This window comes from Osmerus mordax, chromosome 26 (assembly GCF_038355195.1).
Source record: "Osmerus mordax isolate fOsmMor3 chromosome 26, fOsmMor3.pri, whole genome shotgun sequence".
Lineage (NCBI taxonomy): Eukaryota > Metazoa > Chordata > Actinopteri > Osmeriformes > Osmeridae > Osmerus > Osmerus mordax.
Window position 1 is genome coordinate 8343924 of NC_090075.1, and position 20598 is coordinate 8364521.

General features: G+C 44.3%; 2 protein-coding genes across 2 annotated transcripts; both read left to right on the forward strand.

The window, feature by feature from the left end:
* Positions 1-556: 556 nt before the first annotated feature.
* On the forward strand, positions 557-6795 carry alpi.2 (alkaline phosphatase, intestinal, tandem duplicate 2). The gene is made up of 11 exons (XM_067229664.1): positions 557-635; positions 1018-1134; positions 2395-2510; positions 2679-2853; positions 4073-4245; positions 4524-4649; positions 4811-4880; positions 5391-5529; positions 5695-5885; positions 5978-6094; positions 6313-6795. Exons 1-11 carry the CDS (start codon positions 557-559, stop codon positions 6591-6593), a joined length of 1584 nt encoding a protein of 527 aa, XP_067085765.1. The 3' UTR covers positions 6594-6795.
* A 974-nt stretch (positions 6796-7769) lies between these two features.
* ankle1 (ankyrin repeat and LEM domain containing 1) lies at positions 7770-15067 on the forward strand. Its single transcript, XM_067229467.1, has 9 exons — positions 7770-7834; positions 8473-8625; positions 8762-8867; positions 9153-9276; positions 9372-11859; positions 12755-12949; positions 13261-13423; positions 13540-13672; positions 14081-15067. The coding sequence occupies exons 1-9, from the start codon at positions 7770-7772 to the stop codon at positions 14251-14253; spliced, it is 3600 nt and encodes a 1199-aa protein (XP_067085568.1). The 3' UTR covers positions 14254-15067.
* The last annotated feature ends 5531 nt before the right edge of the window (positions 15068-20598 follow it).

The following is a 20598-nucleotide window of genomic DNA, read 5'->3' on the forward strand; positions in this document are numbered from 1 at the left end:
TAAAGCCCGCCCTGACAATTTGATTGGTCCGAACAGCTCTTGTTCTGACATAGTTTTTCCCCAACTGAGCGATCCCAGACCCAACTTCCACACCAAATTTATTTGTGGGCGGGGCTAAGCTCGGTTGGCACCCAGGCTATCATTACACAGCATGGAGCATGGAACACTGGACAGGGAATGAATTGTCTTTCCATCACATTCGTCAACACACAATCATAGACAATAGCATCAGTATTCCTTGCTAACGGTACAACGGTTCATCTTCTCTGAGAGACCCCCTCAAGGTTGTTTTGACAAAGTTCACTCTTCAGAAACCTTTTCTTAAAAAAACAAACAAAGTAAAAACATAACATCAGAACACGACAATCAAATTGTCAAACAGTCAAGTAACTTCTGCATGTGTGTGTTATATACCTGTGTGTGTCCTCATGCATAACACCCACAAATGCACATGGGAAGTCTGCACTGTCAGTGTGCCCTTTGCACCCAGGTCTGAGTTTAAACCCTCCTGACTTTGGTTCCATTTCTAATGTTAACGCACATGTAACTCAAGACCATGGCTGTACAACATTTGCCAATCATTCTTGGATTACTACTCTTTCTCTCTTTGGATTTTTCTTTTTCTATCATTCCAGGTGAGTAGAAGAAAAGACAATCAGTAAAACAGGGTTTTGTTTTTCAATTAATAAATGTAATTTCTCAGTAATTAATTCAAAAGACTATAAAATGCTGTGAAAAATATATTTTTTTTACATTTTAACCATCCTATTTGGATTACTCTACAGTCATACTCTATAAGTTTACTTTTCCCATGAAAAATATAAACCACTGTGTTGAAACCTCTCCTGAACACAAAGTGACTCAGCTAATAATAAATAACACATAAACTGTACTGCTATTCGTCATTGGCCAGGTCAGGTCTGACTAAAAAGTTCTTTCCTCATGGTTTCTTTTGTGGTTGGATGCTAGTTGGGTAGACAAAACATCACGACTGTGTATTCTTTGTTCATTCCTTAGAGGAAGAGCAGCACCCAAGCTACTGGAACAACAAAGCCAAGCAAGCTCTGCAGAAGGCTCTGGATGTGAAGCCTAATCTCCACCAAGCCAAGAACCTCATTCTTTTCCTGGGGGATGGTGAATGACTTAACTTAGAGAAAGAGAGAGAGAGAGAGAGAGAGAGAGAGAGAGAGAGAGACAGAGAGAGAGAGAGTAAGAATGGGAAAATCTGACTGACAATTCTTAATTATAGGGTAATGAGGTGTAGGCGGTTGATGCAGTGAGCATAGTAGAAATAAAATATATAAAATATGTGAATATTTGTGAAATATGTAAATATTCCTTATCGAGTTATGTTGAGAGTACACAAAACATACTCTACAGCAATAAAATGTGGCAGTGTACTTGGACAGAGCACTTCATAATAGAATCAAATCAAGCCCTTATCAAATAGAGACCTTTGTCATGGCACAATCCTGCTGCTCAAGCAATTTCAGCACTATTAATAAATTGCTTATAAATGAGTGTACAACCATTGTCTGTCACTGCAGGTAAGTTGTGACATTGATCTTTACTTTCATAACTAAAGTGACACATGAACACGATATAATATTATATTATAACAAAAAACAAGATATAACAAGATAATAACAAATACCAAGGTAAAAGGCCAGTTTGTAACTTACTGTTGTGGAAGAAATTGGGATTTCCTGTGAGCTCACGTTATTCACTAATCAATAGAACTAGTCACCCTGAACATCTATTAACCTGACACATAGACACAATATACTCTTTTTAATAGTAAGCTTACATGAGAAGGTACTAACTAGTATCCAATGACTAGTTCTATTGATTAGTGAATAATGTAAGCACACAGGAAATCCCAATTTCTTCCACACTGTGTACATCAAATCCTTCAGATTCACAAAATAGACTAGCAAGAGAATTATTAACGTTTATTCATGAGCTATCTATCTATCGGTTCAAGAGTAACTTGTTTTCACCCAGTGTTCGCAGGTCTGATCACAGATCCACAGCATGACTGGGTTTTTCAAACTAAACAGCCATAACAATTTTTGTAAACAAATACTTTCACCTGGATGGGCAGATGAAAACGTATTTAAATATAAATGAAAAAATGATCATTTAATATGATTTATTTTATTCAATTCATCAAACCTTTCCTGGAAAGCTAGCACTATTTTTTTTCCACCGGTAAAGTTAGGTAAGTTAAAGTCTCTGTCCGTCTCTCTTGAAATAAGTCTATGAAGAGGGAGAAGTAGACCTTGACTCATAAGCTCTAATTATATCACGTGAAAGAATGGTTCCACCCAGGAGCTGTCCTCAATGTTTGACTTGTGTAAAGGTTGTCTGTGTCTTGTTCCACCCATTTCCTAGGCATGGGCATACCTACTATAACTGCGGCACGTATCCTCAAAGGGCAGATGGAGGGGAAGACAGGAGAGGAGTCGAGTCTGGTCATGGACACATTTCCTTACCTGGCCTTGTCTAAGGTCTCCACAATCTATCCATTATTTTTCCCATCTTGCCCTGGCCTTCCTGGGCATGTTTTGTAAAGCTGACCCAGAGAATATGTTCCCGCTTGATGTCTGTCATATAGACAATTAAAAGTGTGCATGCGTGGTCGGTGTGTGTGTGTGGCCTGTGGCTGCCCCTCGCAGACATACAACGTTGACCAGCAGATGCCAGACAGCGCTGCCACAGCCACGGCCTACCTGTGTGGTGTGAAGGCAAACTACGGAACCCTGGGGCTCAGTGCTTCTGCTCGGCGCTACAACTGCGGCAGCACCTTCGGCAACGAGGTCAAATCAGTACTCCACCGGGCCAAAATGGCAGGTAGGGCATGTCCTTGCCTCCTCTCCCACCTCCCACGAGAAGCATTGGTGTGGCCTGCCGGTATACAAAGCTGTCACTTACTGTACCGAACTTCAGGTCATCTTCCTTGTGTCCTAGCTTCTTCTCCTCACCTGCTAGCTTTCTTTTCTTACGTCCCAGGCATAGGCACCTTCTGACCTTATACCAACCAGTGGTTATCAATGAGGGAAAGGACAGCAAGCCTGCCAACCAGCACACACAGTGTCTTTATCAGACCCCTTAAAGGCTCACATAGAAAATTTAGATATTGAGCCATTGGCAATTGAAAATTGGCAGGTATGTAGGTTTGCGCCTTATATGTGAGGTTACTGACTATACAGATAAAGGCTCTTTGGATGAGTACTTTACAGACTTTTTTCTTTTCTATCACATTTATTCCTGTAATTTAGCAGATGCTTTTATCCAAAGACACCCCCATTGGGATCAATAAAGTAGTGTTCCGCTGTCTACTGTATTCTACAAAGCTTATCTCTGGTGGAGACGAGTCTGATTATAGGTGGGAAGCGGCCAACCTGGTGACCTGGTGCAGCCAGAACAACTTAGAGCTCAATGCTCTTAAGACAGTGGAGATGGTTGTGGACTTCAGGAGGAACACAGCCCCACTCACCCCCATCACCCTGTGTGACTCCCCAGTCAACACTGTGGAGTCCTTCCGCTTCCTGGGCACTATCCTCTCCCAGGACCTCAAGTGGGAACTGAACATCAGCTCCCTCATCAAGAAAGCACAACAGAGGATGTACTTCCTTCGGCAGCTGAAGAAGTTCAACCTGCCAAAGACAACGATGGTGCACTTCTACTCAGCCATCATTGAGTCCATCCTCACCTCCTCCATCACCGTCTGGTACGCTGCTGCCACTGCCAAGGACAAGAGCAGACTGCAGCGTATCATCCGTACTGCTGAGAAGGTGATTGGCTGCAATCTGCCTACCCTCGAGGACCTGCACACCTCGAGGACCCTGAGGCGAGCGAGGAAGATTGTGACCGACTCCTCCCACCCTGGACACTCCCTGTTTCAGTCACTCCCCTCCGGCAGAAGGCTGCGGTCTATCAGGACCAATACCTCACGCCACAAAAACAGTTTCTTCCCTTCCAAAGCAAATTCCTTGTCTGTGCAAACTTTCATTGCGAATAAATCCCTTTCTGATTCTGATTCTGATTATGTATCTATTTGTGTTTCTAGGGAAGTCAGTGGGAATAGTTTCCACGGCTCGCGTTCAGCACGCTTCTCCTGGGGCTGCGTATTCTCACACTGCCAACCGCGGCTGGTACAGCGACCTTGAACTCCCTGCCGACGCTGTCGCCGGAGGCTGCCGCGACATCGCCTACCAACTGGTCCACAACACGGAGATCAATGTACGACATGAGGCGTGAGACATTTTGGCTCGGCTACTCAGAAACTGCTTGGCAATCAACAGGGCCTCTGACTGTGGATAATAGAGAAGTGTCTTTGCAGTGTTGGATAATAGTGTGGTTGTTTTCGGACCGCCAAATATTCAACAGTCATTACCAAATATTTAACTTTGGAGTTGGGGGACATCCACGTCATACATTCACCACATCATCTCAGGAACCATTAATTGAAACATGGACTCCCATTGGCTTAACTGTCTGACCTGTGTTTGCTGTGATAGGTCATTCTTGGCGGAGGGAGGCAATACATGTTCAGCAATGAGTCCTTCGACCCAGAGTACCCAACAATGAAAGGCGATCGCCTGGACAAGACTGACCTCACTGCTGTGTGGCTGCAAGGCAAAAAAGTAAATTTTGTCTGTCTGTATGTCTGTCTGGACGTAATGATAATGGAGACATTTTGGAGGGGCTCTCATGACAACTTGTATGCTGTGTGACTACAAAAATACACCTCAAATCCTTAACTACTTATATATTTGTTTTTTTCCCTTCTGTCTCATGCCCTCAGAATGCACATTATGTTTGGAACAAAGCTGAATTTGACAAAGTGAACCCAGAGAAGACTGATTTCCTGATGGGTAAGAGTTTTCTTTGGGGGATAGATGTTTGAGGGATTGTTCGAAACACACATTCTACATTTCTCAGAATCTTTGTGTCAGGAACACCAACCATTCTTTTAGTGAATGTGACAGAGGGTTCTCAAGATAATGTAAAAGCAGTAAGATATACTTTACCATTCTTGTCCAGAGTAAGGCACCCAAATAGTGCAAGGCAAGTTTTAGCTGTAATATGTATGTAAATATGTAATTTGATTGTTCCAAATTTATATTTAACGGTTATGATTTGGAACAGTTCACAACTTTGCTTCACAGTAAGGATTGATTCCATTTATTAAAACAAAATGTTTAGTTTCAAATTATCATCACTCGTATTTGTAGTCTTCGTATCAGTACTATAGTAGTAGTAGTAATTTGTTATTGTAAGCTTACGTCCTTGACTCCTGCCTCCATGAGATTATGATGATTGGTAGTATGTAGCAGCAGTATCAGTAGTAGTAAATATGACAAGATCATGTGTCCTACCTGCAGGCCTGTTTGAGCCAAAAGACGCCCGTTACGAGCAGGATCGTGACCCTTCCATGGACCCCTCTCTTACTGAAATGATGGAGAAAGCCATCAAGATCCTTCGCAGGAACCCCAATGGATTCTACCTATTCGTGGAAGATGAGTACCTTTTCTCTGGAACTATAATGTGGAGACTGAACTAAATTATTGTTAGTGATGATTTTGGATGTTAGCTTTAAATACTTTTTATATTGAAACTCGTTTTGATGTCTTCAGTACAGCTACTGCTTACTCATGACACGACTATGGCCATCTTTTAAACTGCAAGGGGGAGAATTGACCATGGTCACCACGGTAGCCAAGCCAGCTATGCCCTGACGGAAGCAGTGGAGTTTGACCGGGCGATTGGACGAGCAGCTGAACTGACCAACGAGCTGGACACGTTATCTGTGGTCACCGCCGACCATTCCCATGTATTCTCATTTGGGGGCTATTCAGAAAGAGGAAATCCTGTCTTGGGTAAAACTTTATTTATTTGTTTAAATTTTACAAAACATTAAACATGCTACATTACAGAAATACCTAATGTTGTGTGTATATGCCTCTAAAAGGATTGTCCCGGACATATGCTATGGATGAGAAACGATTCACCACTACCCTCTATGGAAATGGACCTGGCCACATAATAATTAATGGAAGTCGACCAGATGTGAATGCCAGTGTTGCAGGTACTTGCTGTCAAACCATGATGGAGGAATTCCTGTCAGACATTCCGTTATAGGCAAAACATATTCTACTAGCGCCCCCTTGTGATGTTAATATAAATTACATACGCATGAATGAATGGGAATGAAACATGGTGTTGTTATATAACATATACTGCTTGCATTGGATTAAAACAACGGCCATGCAAGTCTGAATCTTCTTTAATCTCATTTATCCTCAGAGAGCAAGGAGTACAGACAACAGTCGGCAGTCCCTCTCGATTCTGAGACGCACGGCTCTGAGGATGTGGCCATATTTGCCAAGGGCCCCATGAGCCACCTGTTCCACGGGGTCCAGGAGCAGAGCTACATTGCCCATGTCATGGCCTATGCAGCCTGCATTGAGCCCTACGAGAACTGCGATCTGGAACCTTCCCCCGACCATGCTGGAGCCCACCACCCCAGCTTGGTGGTGCTGCTGCTTGGTCTTGTACCCGCCCTCATCTCCCTCACATCTGCCTGATCCACAACGTGGAGAACAACGTCTTATGACGCAATCATTCCAATTTTTTTGAATATTTTTTATTTTATTTTTTCCCCCCACTGTACATACTAATAGACACTCCTTGCTAAAACTGATTCAATCTGGTTCAGAAGCTGCTGTAAGATGGCTGGTGTAGGTGTAACATAGTGTCTTTGAATTGTTGTTTTACAGCTTCCACTTCTCCATGTACATTATTGTAAATTATTTGCAATAAAATGTCAAAGTGAAATGTGAATGAAAATTCCCTCAATAAATCTCAAGTCAGCAACCTTTAGGCCAATTTAGTGCGCAAAAATGTGTCAACTGAAATAACAATGTAGGAAGGCCAAGTTCTTGTGAGGCTCCTGCAGTCATGCAACAGATTTCAAAAATGTTGTTGGGAATGCGAACTGCCTCGCGTTATGACTGGGCAACAGTCAGCTCACATCTACCTGAAAGAAGTTGTCCCACTTGGCCAGGACTTCAGGGTAGCTGTCAGAGAAGGAAACATGGAAAGGTAGTTGTCAAAACCTGCACAGAGAAATTAATTTATGAGATTAGGCTTGCTCTAACAGGTAACAGGAATATATTGCTCTGGTAAATACTTGATAAACAACTCGTCAGCTAGGATGAGGAAAAGCACATATAGTTTCCACTCTTTCACATAGTGAAAACCATTTACCATGACCCCAACCACACTAGTATTCTGGGCATGTAAAATACACTCATTGAGCAGAATAATCCAACTAGGTCCATTGTCAGTTTATTCATATGGCAAAACCACAATGCTAGGCCAGTTGATTATTTTCGCATAGATACATTTTTTAAAATATTATTTAAAATTGTATTTTTTAGATACGGTACAACATTTTTCACATGCAGGTTCCCTTGTACACCATCAAACCTGACCACCATTAATGGACGTCTGTAGTACGTAGTCAGATTGGTCAGGTAGAGATTTTGGTTGGATTCAGCCAATGAGTGGTATGCATAGGGAGGGTGTCTACACAAGGGGCGGGATCAGTGTTCTTGGAGGGAACTTTAACCGTGTTGTTTAGCTTACTAGCTCGGTACTGTTAATGCAATTTGCAACCTGCCATTGAAAGTAAAAGTTAAATAATGATCTAGGTTGCTAGACAAACAAGCACGAACCAGCGGGCATGGGAATCTATAATCATGCATCGAAAAAGTAGAGACCTGGCAACTCAACTGTGCGACGCAGTGAACGATGGGGATTCAAGGTAATGTGAACTTCTGCTTGTCTTGCTCTCTACGTAAGTTAGCATGGAGCTTTGTTATGTCTTCTGTTATTTCTTAGTCTCTGGCAGTGGTACATTTGAGCTCACTCGTACAGCTAGGCTAACTATATAGTAGCTAGAGACACCTAACCAATTATCCATATGAAAGCTAGCTAGCCAATATGCCATTATTCACTATTCATTCCAAGTCATTGATTTCGGCATCTATAGGCTGACGACGTTCGATGTTTTTTAGTTGGCTGTCATCGAGTCGATCATCCCAAATGATTGCCTACAGCACTGTATTAGAGATAGCTAGTTGGCGACAAACTAGTGTAGCTACTCAAATATAGAATATGTGTAAGTCCTATATGTACAATAGTTTGTTTACAAAGTAAACTAAGATGTTTAGCTAGCTATATATAGCTACGCCACACAAATAAAAATACTTGCTTCTGTGCTTCGGCCTAGCTAGCTCTAGAGCTAAAATTACTTGGCATAATAGTTTACTGATTAAAGCCTAAGCATCACTTTTTCATCCCATTTTGTTCAGCCAGTTTGGTGTCATACGTGGTATGTGTACCATCCATTATGGGCCTGTACAATGACATAATTATAACCACGGTAATTCTTCTTGGCAGAGCCGTTCAGATCCTTCTGTCTCAAGGCGCAAACCCCAATAGTATTAACAACAATGGAGTTGCAGCAGTGCATCTAGCAGTCGGCAAAGAGTCTGAGAAAAATACCCGCTGTCTCAAGCTGATTCTGCAGTATGGAGCTGACCCTAATCTCAGGTAAATGACAGACATCACTATAGTGTTTAAAATTTTGTTTAGTTGCTATATATCTAAATCTTTACGACTCCAAAACGGATATGCACATAGCTGGATAGTTACACATGCATCAGACATTGTTCATTATTTCTTCCAGATCCTCAGATGGGTTGACTCCCCTGCATGTTGCTGCTTTGTGGGGTTGTTATCAAAACCTTAAACTGCTCTTGAAGAATGGAGGAAATCCTCATTTAAAAGATCAGGTACTAGCATAGTTAAAGCATAGTTGTTTTGTAATATTGTAAGACAATATTAATGCCCATGTGAACCATAATGGTGTCTATGTAAGCACAAAAAATAAATGTATCTTTTAAAATGTTTGTTTCTTCTTCAGCGCAACCACACAGAATACAAAAAACAATGCAACACAATCAACAATGTCCCCAGCTGACCTTATAGACAGTTTAACACTCTCTTTATGTAGACAAATATCAACATGGATTTGTTAAGCATATGGATTTAGCTCTTATTGTCATTGTTCTTTATAGGAAGGCAACAAACCAGGTGATCTAGCACAACAGCAGGACAACCGCAAGTGTGCCTCACTCCTCCAGGAGTACCAGTCCACTTCTTTAGACACAGAGGAGGAAGACCTGCCTCAGTTCCAGTACTGTAAGACAATTCAAGTCCCCAAGATGCTCCTTTCTGCACATCAATCGCAAACACACTGGTTTTGTATTTAAATGGACATTTCTCTTGCCCCGCAGCTGTTTATAACGGTGAAGTGGACACATCCAGCTATGCCGAGACGACGGACGACTGCTCCGTTCAGAGCCTGTCCTTGTTGAGTGACTTTGGGGAGGGCCCGCTGAGTAGCACGCGATGCTCGTTCCTTGACTTGTCTGCCATAAGAAGGCCAAGCTTGAGGGAAGGACACCTCTCAAGGCCTTCAGATGTCAAGCCTAATGTGGGCCACACTAAAACCTGGGACATAGACAGTGAATGGAAAACGGAGGCTCCGTCTATGCTATCGAGTACACGGATGTCTGTTGCTGGGTCCAAAGCTACCCTGCCTCAACTGAAGGAGGGCGTTCTGCTCACTGACCACAGCGTAATACCAACTCAAGACGTGGGCAACGTTCAGGTCGGAAACGTTGGAAACGCTCCCACACCTTTGGAGACCCTCCCTCCCTTTCGACGTGCGAGTCGCAAGAGTGTGAGCTTCAGAGACGTGGATGAGTATTTCCCCGTTTTCAGCTTGGAGTCGCCCAGGGGGCACCCTGCTGTCCCAGAGAGTCCCGCTACCAAAGACTGCTCTCTCGACCTTTCAGAGTACTCCGGCTTCCTGAACTCCGACCGCATGGCCACTGTTCTACAGCGCCATGGCATCGACGTGACATCCCCGGATCACGTGTTTGTTTTCTCCAGGGATGCTCATGACTTCACAGCGGAGGACATGGAGAAAACTGTACTAGGACACTTGCTACCCGAGGAAGAGAACGAGGATGAAAAGGGTGATGGAATCGGAGAGGAGGTGAAGGCCGATGAGCGGCCAGCATGTAGCACTGGCAGCAGCAGCAGCAGCAGGAGTAGTCAGTACAGCAGTTGTGAAAGTGACCATTACATGAGTGCCCTTGATGCTTCCGTGCATCCGAGATTAGGTGTAATCCGTGAGGACGAGCAGGGGATAGTGAAAAACACAGTTGTTGAAGCCGGCAATAATAATTATAAAACGAATGCTAACCTCCATACTGATGGATTTAGGCAGGGTATTGGCAGTCCAGTTGTTATAACTGAAACTCCAAAGTACCCATCGTCCAAAACGACAGGAGAAGATGAGTACCCAGCCATTGATAAACTAACACTGTCTGAAAAAATATCTCCAACCAAACTGTCGGAGATTAACCGTGGCTCTGAAGGGAAGGTTGCAGGTGCTGCGTCAGGCACTGCGGAGGAAAAGCGCGCAACTCAACCGGTCCAATGCACTCCTGTGGCACGTGCAACTGCTGCCTGTGAGGACGAGTTTGACGTCTTCACCCCGAGCCCCTTCGTCACAGGACGGACCCGATCGAGGCTCAGCCGCTGTTCCCTGAGGACCAGCAGAACCCTGGAGAACTCCACCTCGTCTTTGTTCGAGCAGAGCCTGGTCACGCCAACCAGAACCCGCCGTGACAGGGCCAAGTCGCAAAGCAGTGATGGCGTCTTTTGTGACACGCCCGGGCGTTGTCCCACTCCTGTCTATTCTGGAAGCAGCGATGGGAGCACAGCTTGGAGCTCTGTGGACCAGGAGACGCAGTCTGGGCCGCTTAAAGACGGCTCGTGCCTGAGCGCGAGCCAAGCTGACACCATTATCATCCCCAAGAGTGCCGGCCAAAGGACCTGTTCATATGGTGTCAGTCAAGCAGACACCCTCAGAATCTCTGACAGCACGTCCGATGCAGTCATCAAATCTCAAACTTTGGCCGACACCATTATTCTGGAGAGAGGTGAAGAAGAAGAAACGTCAACAGACTACCGAAATCATCACGCTGACCCTTGGCTGGCCCATCTTCAGAAAGAAATCAGGGAAGCTTGTCCATTTCTGACCGATGACACAAGCTCAAGTGACACAGGTATAAAGGAAGCCGGCAGAAGTACCGCTCCAGTGGAGCCAGTTGGTGGTCTTAAGAGAGATGAAGAGCCATCTTGGACCACCGAAGACTCTGACTCTCAGCCTGAATCATCCCAGTCCACATCATCCACCTCCCGAACGCTCTCGTCCAGCTCTAGCCACTTCTCCCCAAAGAGGTCAAGGGACGACACCCCCCTGACCCCCGGCACGGGATGCACCCCTCGCTACAGCATGAGCCGACTGTCGGGCCTCCACAAGCCGCGGTGCTTGGCCGACCTGTCCTACACCCCGGGGGGTCGACCTCTCATCCAGGACCTGGAGGAACCGGTGGAGTACCTCTACACCGACACCGAGCAGGGTCATGAGCTCATCGAAACCCGCGTCCCGCCCACCACTAACACCTCCCTCAGCTCCAGCGCGAGCAGTGAGGGCGACGAGGACACAGTGCTGTACGATTGGCGCTCCATGCACGGCGGCCTGACCAAAGGGAAGGAGAACCGGAAGCCGGTTGACGAGAAGCTTCCCAACACAGAAGGGCTGACCGACCGGGAGTTGCGGCGCAGGCTGGTGGAGCTCGGTGAGAGTCCCGGTCCGATTACCAGCAGAACCCGGCCAGTGTACATGCAGAGGCTCCAGCGCATGATACTGGAGCCGGGTCCAATGCCAAAGTTCCAAGCTCAGAATCCGGATCAGCTCCAAACAGGTATTGAACTATCTTACTACACATTGCAGAATATCAGTTCCACCGGTTCCTCTAGAATCTGAATGAGAGGGCGACCCTCAGTAGCCTGGCTCTGCCCTTATACGTACTTCTGCTCAATTTTGATTTTGCTTCTGTACTAGGTCTGGCCATTCGGTACGTAAGTCAGATTTTTCAGGTTGATTTTCAACCGGCCAATCAGCGAACAGAGGGAGTGGCTGAGATCGATGACGTTGATGTTGTGCGCTAGTTTGTGTTGTAGTTCCGTAATGGCGGCGGAGAAAGATGCGAGCAAAGCCATTCGGTCCGTTGTGGCAACGCTGCCGAATATCCATAAGCTAAAACCAGAGTTTTGCTGAGTTTTGTTGGTGGCCATGATGTTGTGGCCCTCCTCCCCACGGGGTTCGGGAACAGTTTGATTGTCCAGCTACGGCAACTAGCTCTGTTACAGTGGTGAAGGAATTGGCTAAGGCGAACGCTAGTGATTGGTTATGGCAGATCAGAGTGGCTCTGGGCAGATCCTATAGTTTTAAACTTCAACATAGTACCCGCCTACAAGGAAGTCAACGCTTGTCAATGGAGCGAGGCCAGACTGTCTGTACAAATTAAATGTACGAGAGTCTGGTTAGGACCAGGATAGACCCTCAGGTGTGTAGGAAAGATTCAAAGTGTATTTCTTAGTACTTAAGATTAGTCCATGCTAATATTGTCCGGGTTTCCCAGATTCTTTAAGAAGCTCTTAACGCTAAGAGCTTCTTAGGAGCGTTCTTCAGCGCTCTTAGAACGTTCCTAAGAAGCTCCTTAACGAATCTGGGAAACCCGGCCATTATCATTCGATGTCAAACTTGTTCTCCTGCTGTAGTGATGTCGGGCCACAGTCTGGAGCTGTGCCGGGCCTTGCAGACGTTGGAGCTGCCTGATTGCCAGGCCGATGAGCTGGCTCTGTGCCAGCAGTTTGACCAAGCCGATCAGAACAGGAAGTGGAGAGAGGGTGTCATCAAGTCGAGCTTCAACTACCTTCTGCTGGACCCCAGGTCAGATCCTAAGTTTGGTCTATCTCGGTGGAGTTTTCACAATACTTAAGTACATTCAAGGGTTGACTGATTTAGTTTTCCTTTTTTCATTGTCTGTGGTGAGTTTTTATGGATGGTTTTTCTGTGATTCCATAGTCTTATACCGGGTCATTTCATAGTTATGTAAATGCTAAAAGTGCACATCAAGTAAATCAAGCCTATATGTTAGGACCCATGTTTTATGTACACTCTGCAACAAACCCAAAGCTAAACCATTGGTGACTTTACAGATATTGATACTTATTTCTCTGTACGGTTAACTTCTCTTACAGAGTAACAAAGAACCTTCCATACCGTAGTCACTCCATGACTCCACTTGAGTGCTTCCAGACATTTATTGGCTCCATATTCTACATCGGGAAGGGCAAGCGCTCGCGGCCCTACAGCCACCTGTACGAGGCTCTGGAATACTTCCGAGGGGACAAGACCTCCAAGGTTTGACCATGTATCTTTATTGCCTTTTATGTGAAGGAGTATCACTCTTAAAGCAGAGTGGCACTACAATGCAAAAGCACGAAATCTCTCTCCCTCTCTCTCACACACACACATAGAAGTTGTGCACGAAGGTTCAACACATTCTCCAGGTATGGAAGGCCGGTCAGGGGGTCATCTCTCTCCACTGCTTCCAGAACGTCATACCAGTTGAGGCCTACACACGAGAGGCCTGCATGGTGGATGCTATTGGTGAGTCTCTTTCGCTGTCAAATGTTCTTTTATTATTAAATGAGTCATTGTATTCAAGTCCGCGAGCTGGTTTTACATGACAAATGTACCTGCTTTACAAAAGACTCCCAAGACACTCTCTTTAGAAAACAATTAAACCTTTCAAACCGACTTGTTTCGGCATCAAGCCTTCATCAGGGAATCAAACAGAACTCAGTAACACCTGGCCCAATCCAAGAGTTTCCTTAGTTGTCACCTTTTTGGTTGGAAGATTGAATGTGATCAATGCCAAAGAAGTGTTGTGGATGCGTTATTATGTCGTGGATGGGTTACTATGATGGAAGTCCAGATAGTGTCAAGCACCTGCACGTTTGTCTTCGCCCCACTGTTACCAACGATTTCATGACATGGCACTCGACCCACATCCAGGACTGAAGATGCTGACCAACCAGAAGCGAGGAGACTGCTATGGAGTCGTGTCCACCTGGCAGGTGAAGAGGAAGAAGGAGCTGGGGGTGCGCCTGCTCTACCGTGCCATGAACATCTTCCTGGCCGAGGGCGAGAGGCAGCTGAGGCCTGCAGACATCCGTGCTGGACAGTGACCCCTCCCCAGTGGAGGGAGAGGGAACTGCGCCCACAGACCTGCTATTGGAGGGAGCCTCCACCCAAGCTGCTGCTCTGGGAGAAGGATAGTGGATGTGAAAATACAATGTACTGATGGCTGTCGTGGTCAAGGTCATACACGTTATCTTAATGTTCATTATCATATGCTTCAAATGGGCTAACTTTTTTTTACAGGCATCTAGAGTCGATCAAGTATTTTAAGCATTGTACCGTCCTAGCTTTCTTTTACTTAGTGAACGTGATTATATTGGAGGTTTTTTATACAGCAATTTGAAATGGTATGTTTAAACTTTTTCCCACATTTGATTACATTGTTAGTAAAAAATAAAAAAAAGCTAGCGTAAACTATAAACAAGCAGTTCATTTGATTGCTGTGTTTTAAGTGGCCCTTATGATGTGATTTCATATAATTAAGAGCAGTTTTAAAATGAAGCACTTGTCAGACTTATTACACTGGAAGGTTTGTCATATACTGATCATATACGGGTTTGTGGTAGATCTAGCAAACCTAGGCCTTAGAAATAGTAGTGGATTTTTTTTTTTTTTTTTATATATCAAGTGTTTACAGCACATTCTTTAAGGGCCAATTACATGAAAAAATATAAAATCAGTAAATTAGTGTTAGTATTAGTAAATGTCATGGTGATTGTATATGTAGGAACATTATGCATTACTAATATTGTATGTGTATTCAACATTTTTCTAGAATTGTTTTTTTGGAAAATTGTTTTTTTTAAATGACTGAAGAGAAAGAATGTGTGTTTTTTCTTGGAAAATCAAGCACACCACAATGAACGGGGTTCAAATGAATCATTACCTATAACGGATTTTGCAACAGCCATTGAGTCTCAATTATATAAACAGCATTTACAATAATGAGGTATTGTCTCCCCCACTGTTATTTTCAATAATGTATTGCCCTCTAGTGGGTAATAAGGGAATAACCATTAATTATGCATCATACGGCTACAAAAGTACAAAAGACAAATTATTTTGGGAGATACCATTTAAGGAGCAGAACACGTGAGAATGGTGATATAGCAAAATGTTTAATATCAGTATAATTTATATATAGAAAAATACAAATAAATGTCAGAAGTCAGGCACTACTCTGACATGGTTTTTACCTAATTTCTAAGTTAATAGTAGTTTACCCTTTGTGTGGGTGTAATTTCTACTAGGACCAGGAGATGGCGTGTTTGGATCGCCTGCTCGTGAGGGCGTTGCAGCGTTCCTTCCCACATCTCCAGTAGTTAGTCCACACTGACCTCATAACAGGAGATAAATGGCAGCGTGACACAGCTGGTCCGCTTGTTGGCTCAGGGCAGCTGTAGACCCCCAACATTTAAAAGAAGTAGCATTCCACCCATAACCCCACCACACGCCCACTATTTCCCATACATACACCTTGCATTTGCATTTCACCCATACCCCAGACACACAGTACTTTTCCCCCTTTAACCATTAACTTGTTCCCAGGCTTTCTCGCTTCACAAGAGAATACCTGGTCGAAAAATCTCGCCACTTCGGTCCTTGGGGACAGGTATATACTGATGCGCTTCATATCTGGATCTACCCACCAGACTCGATTCACATATTTCTTTCACATAGTGTAGGCTACACGTACCACCTTATCACAGCAGATTGTTTTCTAGATTGTATATCTGTTAGCTGTAGCATGTCGGCTCTTGTGTGACAATGCCTTTGTTTAAGTAGACTGTATTCGGGGACTCATCAGTGGTGAAATGTGCATTTATATTTACCATTATAAAACGGTTGCTCTTTTAGTTAATGCTAGCTGACATCAGGTATGTAAGAAACATTTTATAATAATAATGTTGCATGTTGATTTAATTTGATTTAAATAGTCTATCTACGGTTAAAACAAAAGTCTCATTCATTTTCACCAACATCATATTACATATCTTAAACAGTCGTGAGTGGAGTGCATACTGTATAAGAGATTTTGTCCAACATCTATTTCAGTAATAACTGTTAAACTAGAGCAATGATCCTACAGTAGACTCATAAAGGGCTATGTCTAACAGTCACCTACATACAGAAAGCACACATCCACATGTGATTTCCAATTTCAGCTTGGTTAATAAGTCCCCTTGTGATGGTGAGCGAAAATAGACACAGAATACCATGCAGTAGATAGTTTGAAAATAACTTTATTTTTCTTTCAAGCAGCCACATAGCAAATCTCCCAAACCAGGATGATCAAAATAGATTCTGAGCTCTGTCTCTTTGCATTGCCTATACAAGCCTTTGGGGTTGATACAATAAATAATAAACATGCACTCAGCATATCTAGCTATATCCTTTTTGACGGTTGGCTGTGTAAATCTGGGCCACAGTTGCATTCATTGTTCTGTGAGCTTTTCCACATAGTTAAACCCACCGACAGCAATGAATGTTGATTGTGACCTTTGCTGAGGTTGGAGGCCGAAGTCATCCACCAAGTTGTTCGGGGGGTGGGGGGGTGTGGGGGTGGGGGGGGGGGCGATACTTGGCGAGCAGGGGCGGAGAGGACATCAAGAAGTGTGTGTGTGTTATTCGTGAAAGAGAACACGGCCACAATTTGTGGGTGTGCTGGAGTATGTGATCATTGGGAGCGACAAGAGCTGGCCACAGGGTACAATCAACGGTCGATGGTTTTTTCAATTGAGCTAAAACTCACCGACAGCGTTGAATGTTCACCGGGGCGAACAAAGACCTGATGGTGAGCCTGGCTGACAGGCTGCTTAAACATTCAGAGGAGGTGAGGTGGCATAGTGGGTGCCTGGAACTCTCCCTCATACACAACACTGTTCCTCTCTCCATCTCTCTTTCTCTCTCGCTGTCTATCTTCATATCTCTCTCACTATCTGTCTCTCTCGTTATCTCTCTCAGAGCCGAAAGAACACAACAAAGACATTGCTTTTATCTGTAATGACTTGGGTTATTCATCAGAAGGCACCATTTTAGCTCTTATCAGAGGACAACAATAAAGAACCCATCATAACATACTTTTCTTAGGTTCCTTACCTCAGCTGATATAGCTAGGTTTAAGATTAAAGGATGAGCATTTGAACTTTCACCTTTTCTTTCCCGGTCTCCTTCACGTCCCTAAACTGTGGAGACAAAAACAAGATTGGTGAGTGTTTAAACTGGTTTGGATTCATAAAACCAAATGCATGACAACATCCTTAGCACAGGAATGTGTACAGGAAGAAAGACATTTGACTTCAAAACTTTTGACTTAAAACCCATATTAAAGTTGCTGTACATTTGTAGAATGTGCTTCATTCTGGGTTAGACATATAATTCGATCCAAGTTGTGCCTTGTGCTTTACTACGATTTTTCTGGTTTTAAAGAGATGATAATATTGAATTTCAGCAACACCTTCAATGAAACACTTTAAGGCCTACAACTTGATTACAAATTAAGCCCTAAAAGAGTACAGTATTGTTGTGATCAAAATGGGCTCCATTTAACCTTCAGTCTTGCTGGTATTGTGTCTCCAAGGCAAAACCTCATGTCACATGTAGTTCTACAAAAATCTGTCAAGGCAGCAAAATACATTTCTTATTTTTGCTCGGGGTAGCTGTCGAGGGGAAGTCATCTCGAAAGTCCTGACTCATTCTGGGTTTGGTAGACATAGTCCATGAGAGAGACCTTGGGGGTGGTTTTTGTGGTTTGTTGGCAAGAGAGCTACCGTCGCTGAGCAGGATTGGTAGATTGAGAGAGCTATAACTCAGGGCATCATCACTAGCTCAGAATGACACGGCACCGGACTCTCAGAAACTGCTGACTCATCCAGACTGATAACATCTGGAGTTTCACTATGACTAGCAGGGGTTCACGAGAACAGAAGTGCTAGCATTGATGCCAGTAAGGAAGCAGTAGACTGTCACAGATTGTGCACTAACCATTCGATGGTTCGAATCCTGCGTGAAGTTACTGTACAGTTTCAAGAAGCCCATCTTTGTTGACAGAGTAGACATGAATGAGTAGGGACGTTTTGCTCCTTTCAGTCAGTTTGCATAACAGCAATGGCCGTATCTCCATCCTGTTTGACTCAAAGAGAGAAGCTTAGCCTTCGGAGAAAACTCCCAACAGCTAGCATCAACTGGACTTTAAAAGACTGCCTACGCGTTACCCCCCAAAAAGCACAGTCTTTGCTGCAGGGGCTGCAAACAACTAACAAGCCATGGTGGTGCTCCAAAGGTTCTGTGACTGACATTATCTGAATTGGCCAAAGAGGATGGAAGAAGTTCTTGTAGGTCCAAAACTGCCTGAGGACAGGGGTGACGCTGGTGTCTGCCGAGTGGCTGTCCAGAAGACCTTGGACAAGGGGCTCTGGGCTGATGACCCAGCCCTAATCTGAGTGACAAGGCTGGTCGTCGCCTTGGATAAATCAAGGCGGGGGGTGGGGGGGGGAGGACTAGTCTACATGGGGCTGTAGGTCGGTGTATGTGTTTGTGAAGGATTCAGACAAGATGGCCTAAATGGAACAGGCACGCGGTACATTGATTATTGGTTTGGTGACATATCATACAAATCAAAAAAAAGGTTGAGGCTGCAGCTGCTCTAGAAGACATCTCGGTAAAGTACCTTGATCAAGTTACTAAAAAATAATAAAAGACTTGTCTGCACATGGATATATCAGTAGAGTGTGAATTATTTGGAGTATTTTACAGCCTGTGATCACCTTACGGAAAACGGAGGGGTTCATGTAACCCAAAATAGCAATTTAGCCACAAAGAAATTCTTTTTGGGGTTTTCTAATTTCTTTACAACTGGTTTTAAACAGTAATACAAGATGAACCAGTTTCAGACCAGGTTTTTTTCCACATCTTCCCCCTCTCTCTCTTTCTTTCTTTCTTTCTTTCTTTCTCGCTCTTTCTAATGAAGACACACACACAATTCCAACGAAGTGTGCTTTGAGGTTTTGATCTTTGCCTGCAGGTACAGACTAGTGAAGCTCTGCCTGTCTGCAGATACTATACACTACGTGATCTGTTTAGCTCCAGTCTGAACGCTCACCTGCCACGCGCCTCTGAGAGAGTGTGTGTGTCAGGATTCTTCTGGCTTCCTCCATCTCCTCACAGCAAGAATGGCTTTTTCAACGTCCAATTATCTGCAAAACACACACAGGTTCACAGACATATAAACAGGTGGGGGAAAAGGAATATATTGTGCTATTTGCACAACATTTTACAGTTCAACATCACAGTCGAACTGTAGAGTTTGAAACATTTTACGGTTCATAGTTCACACAGGACACACACTCACGCCACAGACCGTGACAGGCTGTCTTTGCCAAGTGTGATTACAGTCATTAAGGACACCGAGATCTGCAGTGGGGAAGGGTGCAAGGGATGGGGAGGACAGACTGGCTCCGCCTCCTTCACCCTGACAGGGAGAGCAGAGGGTTAGGCCTTGGGGAGGGTGGGGGGGGGGACTGGGACAGCCCTCCTCTGTCAGCCTATGGGTGTCACACAGAAAACAACCATCCTCCACAAGCCTACAGGCTTGCCTGCGCTAATCCCCTGGCTAGCGCTAACTAATCAGAATTCCGCAGACACGTTGACTCGCCCATGTGTGCCACATTGCTGAAGTGATGACACGGAGGTAGGCAGACAGACAGTGATGACACGGAGGTAGGCAGACAGACATACACTCTCCTTTGCTAGTCTGACAGTGGGGGGGCATCGGCATTTGCAGCCTCCGTTTTCATATTTGTTACACAACAAAAGAAATGGAGAGCAAGTCAGACAGAAACTCGCGTTTGCGCACGTGTGAAGAAACGGATGGAAACGAGGAGAGGGAATCCACGCTGAGTGAATAATAACCTGCACCATTATCATCGTCATCATAATTTTTCAGTCCGCGCCTGTCTTTCAACGCAATCATTCCAGTATCGTTTACAGTGGTGCGGCCTTAACGTGAACATCAATATTCCTCCATTAGCTATCTGTTCTGAGGGGTTTAACGGCTCCAGTGTCAGATATATGTTCACACTACACACTCACACTACATATCTATATATCTATCCATCCATTTGGAGTGACTTGTTGGACACTGTATCAAGACTAAACGGGTAGCGATGCCAGTGGAGAACCGGTTGGTACACAACACGTCATACACTTTTGAGGTCGGGATGAACTGGTGCGATGAGGGCACACCTGTTGTGTGGTGTGAGATAATTAGTATCTCCGCATAGTTATGTTAAAGACACACACAAACATGAATACACACACATTCACACATTCATCCACATTCATAGACACGAAACTAATAAACACAAATTCATCTGGAACACAAACCAACAAGA

Bases quoted from the DNA above. Each gene is read 5' to 3' on its own strand.
- alpi.2 (XM_067229664.1), top strand. From the start codon at position 557: ATGGCTGTACAACATTTGCCAATCATTCTTGGATTACTACTCTTTCTC. The intron at 636-1,017 runs GTGAGTAGAAGA...TTCATTCCTTAG, and splicing joins TTCTTTTTCTATCATTCCAG to AGGAAGAGCAGCACCCAAGC. The intron at 5,886-5,977 runs GTAAAACTTTAT...TGCCTCTAAAAG, and splicing joins AAGAGGAAATCCTGTCTTGG to GATTGTCCCGGACATATGCT.
- ankle1 (XM_067229467.1), top strand. From the start codon at position 7,770: ATGCATCGAAAAAGTAGAGACCTGGCAACTCAACTGTGCGACGCAGTG. The intron at 11,860-12,754 runs ACTGGAGCCGGG...TATCATTCGATG, and splicing joins CAGAGGCTCCAGCGCATGAT to TCAAACTTGTTCTCCTGCTG. The intron at 12,950-13,260 runs GTCAGATCCTAA...CTTCTCTTACAG, and splicing joins TACCTTCTGCTGGACCCCAG to AGTAACAAAGAACCTTCCAT.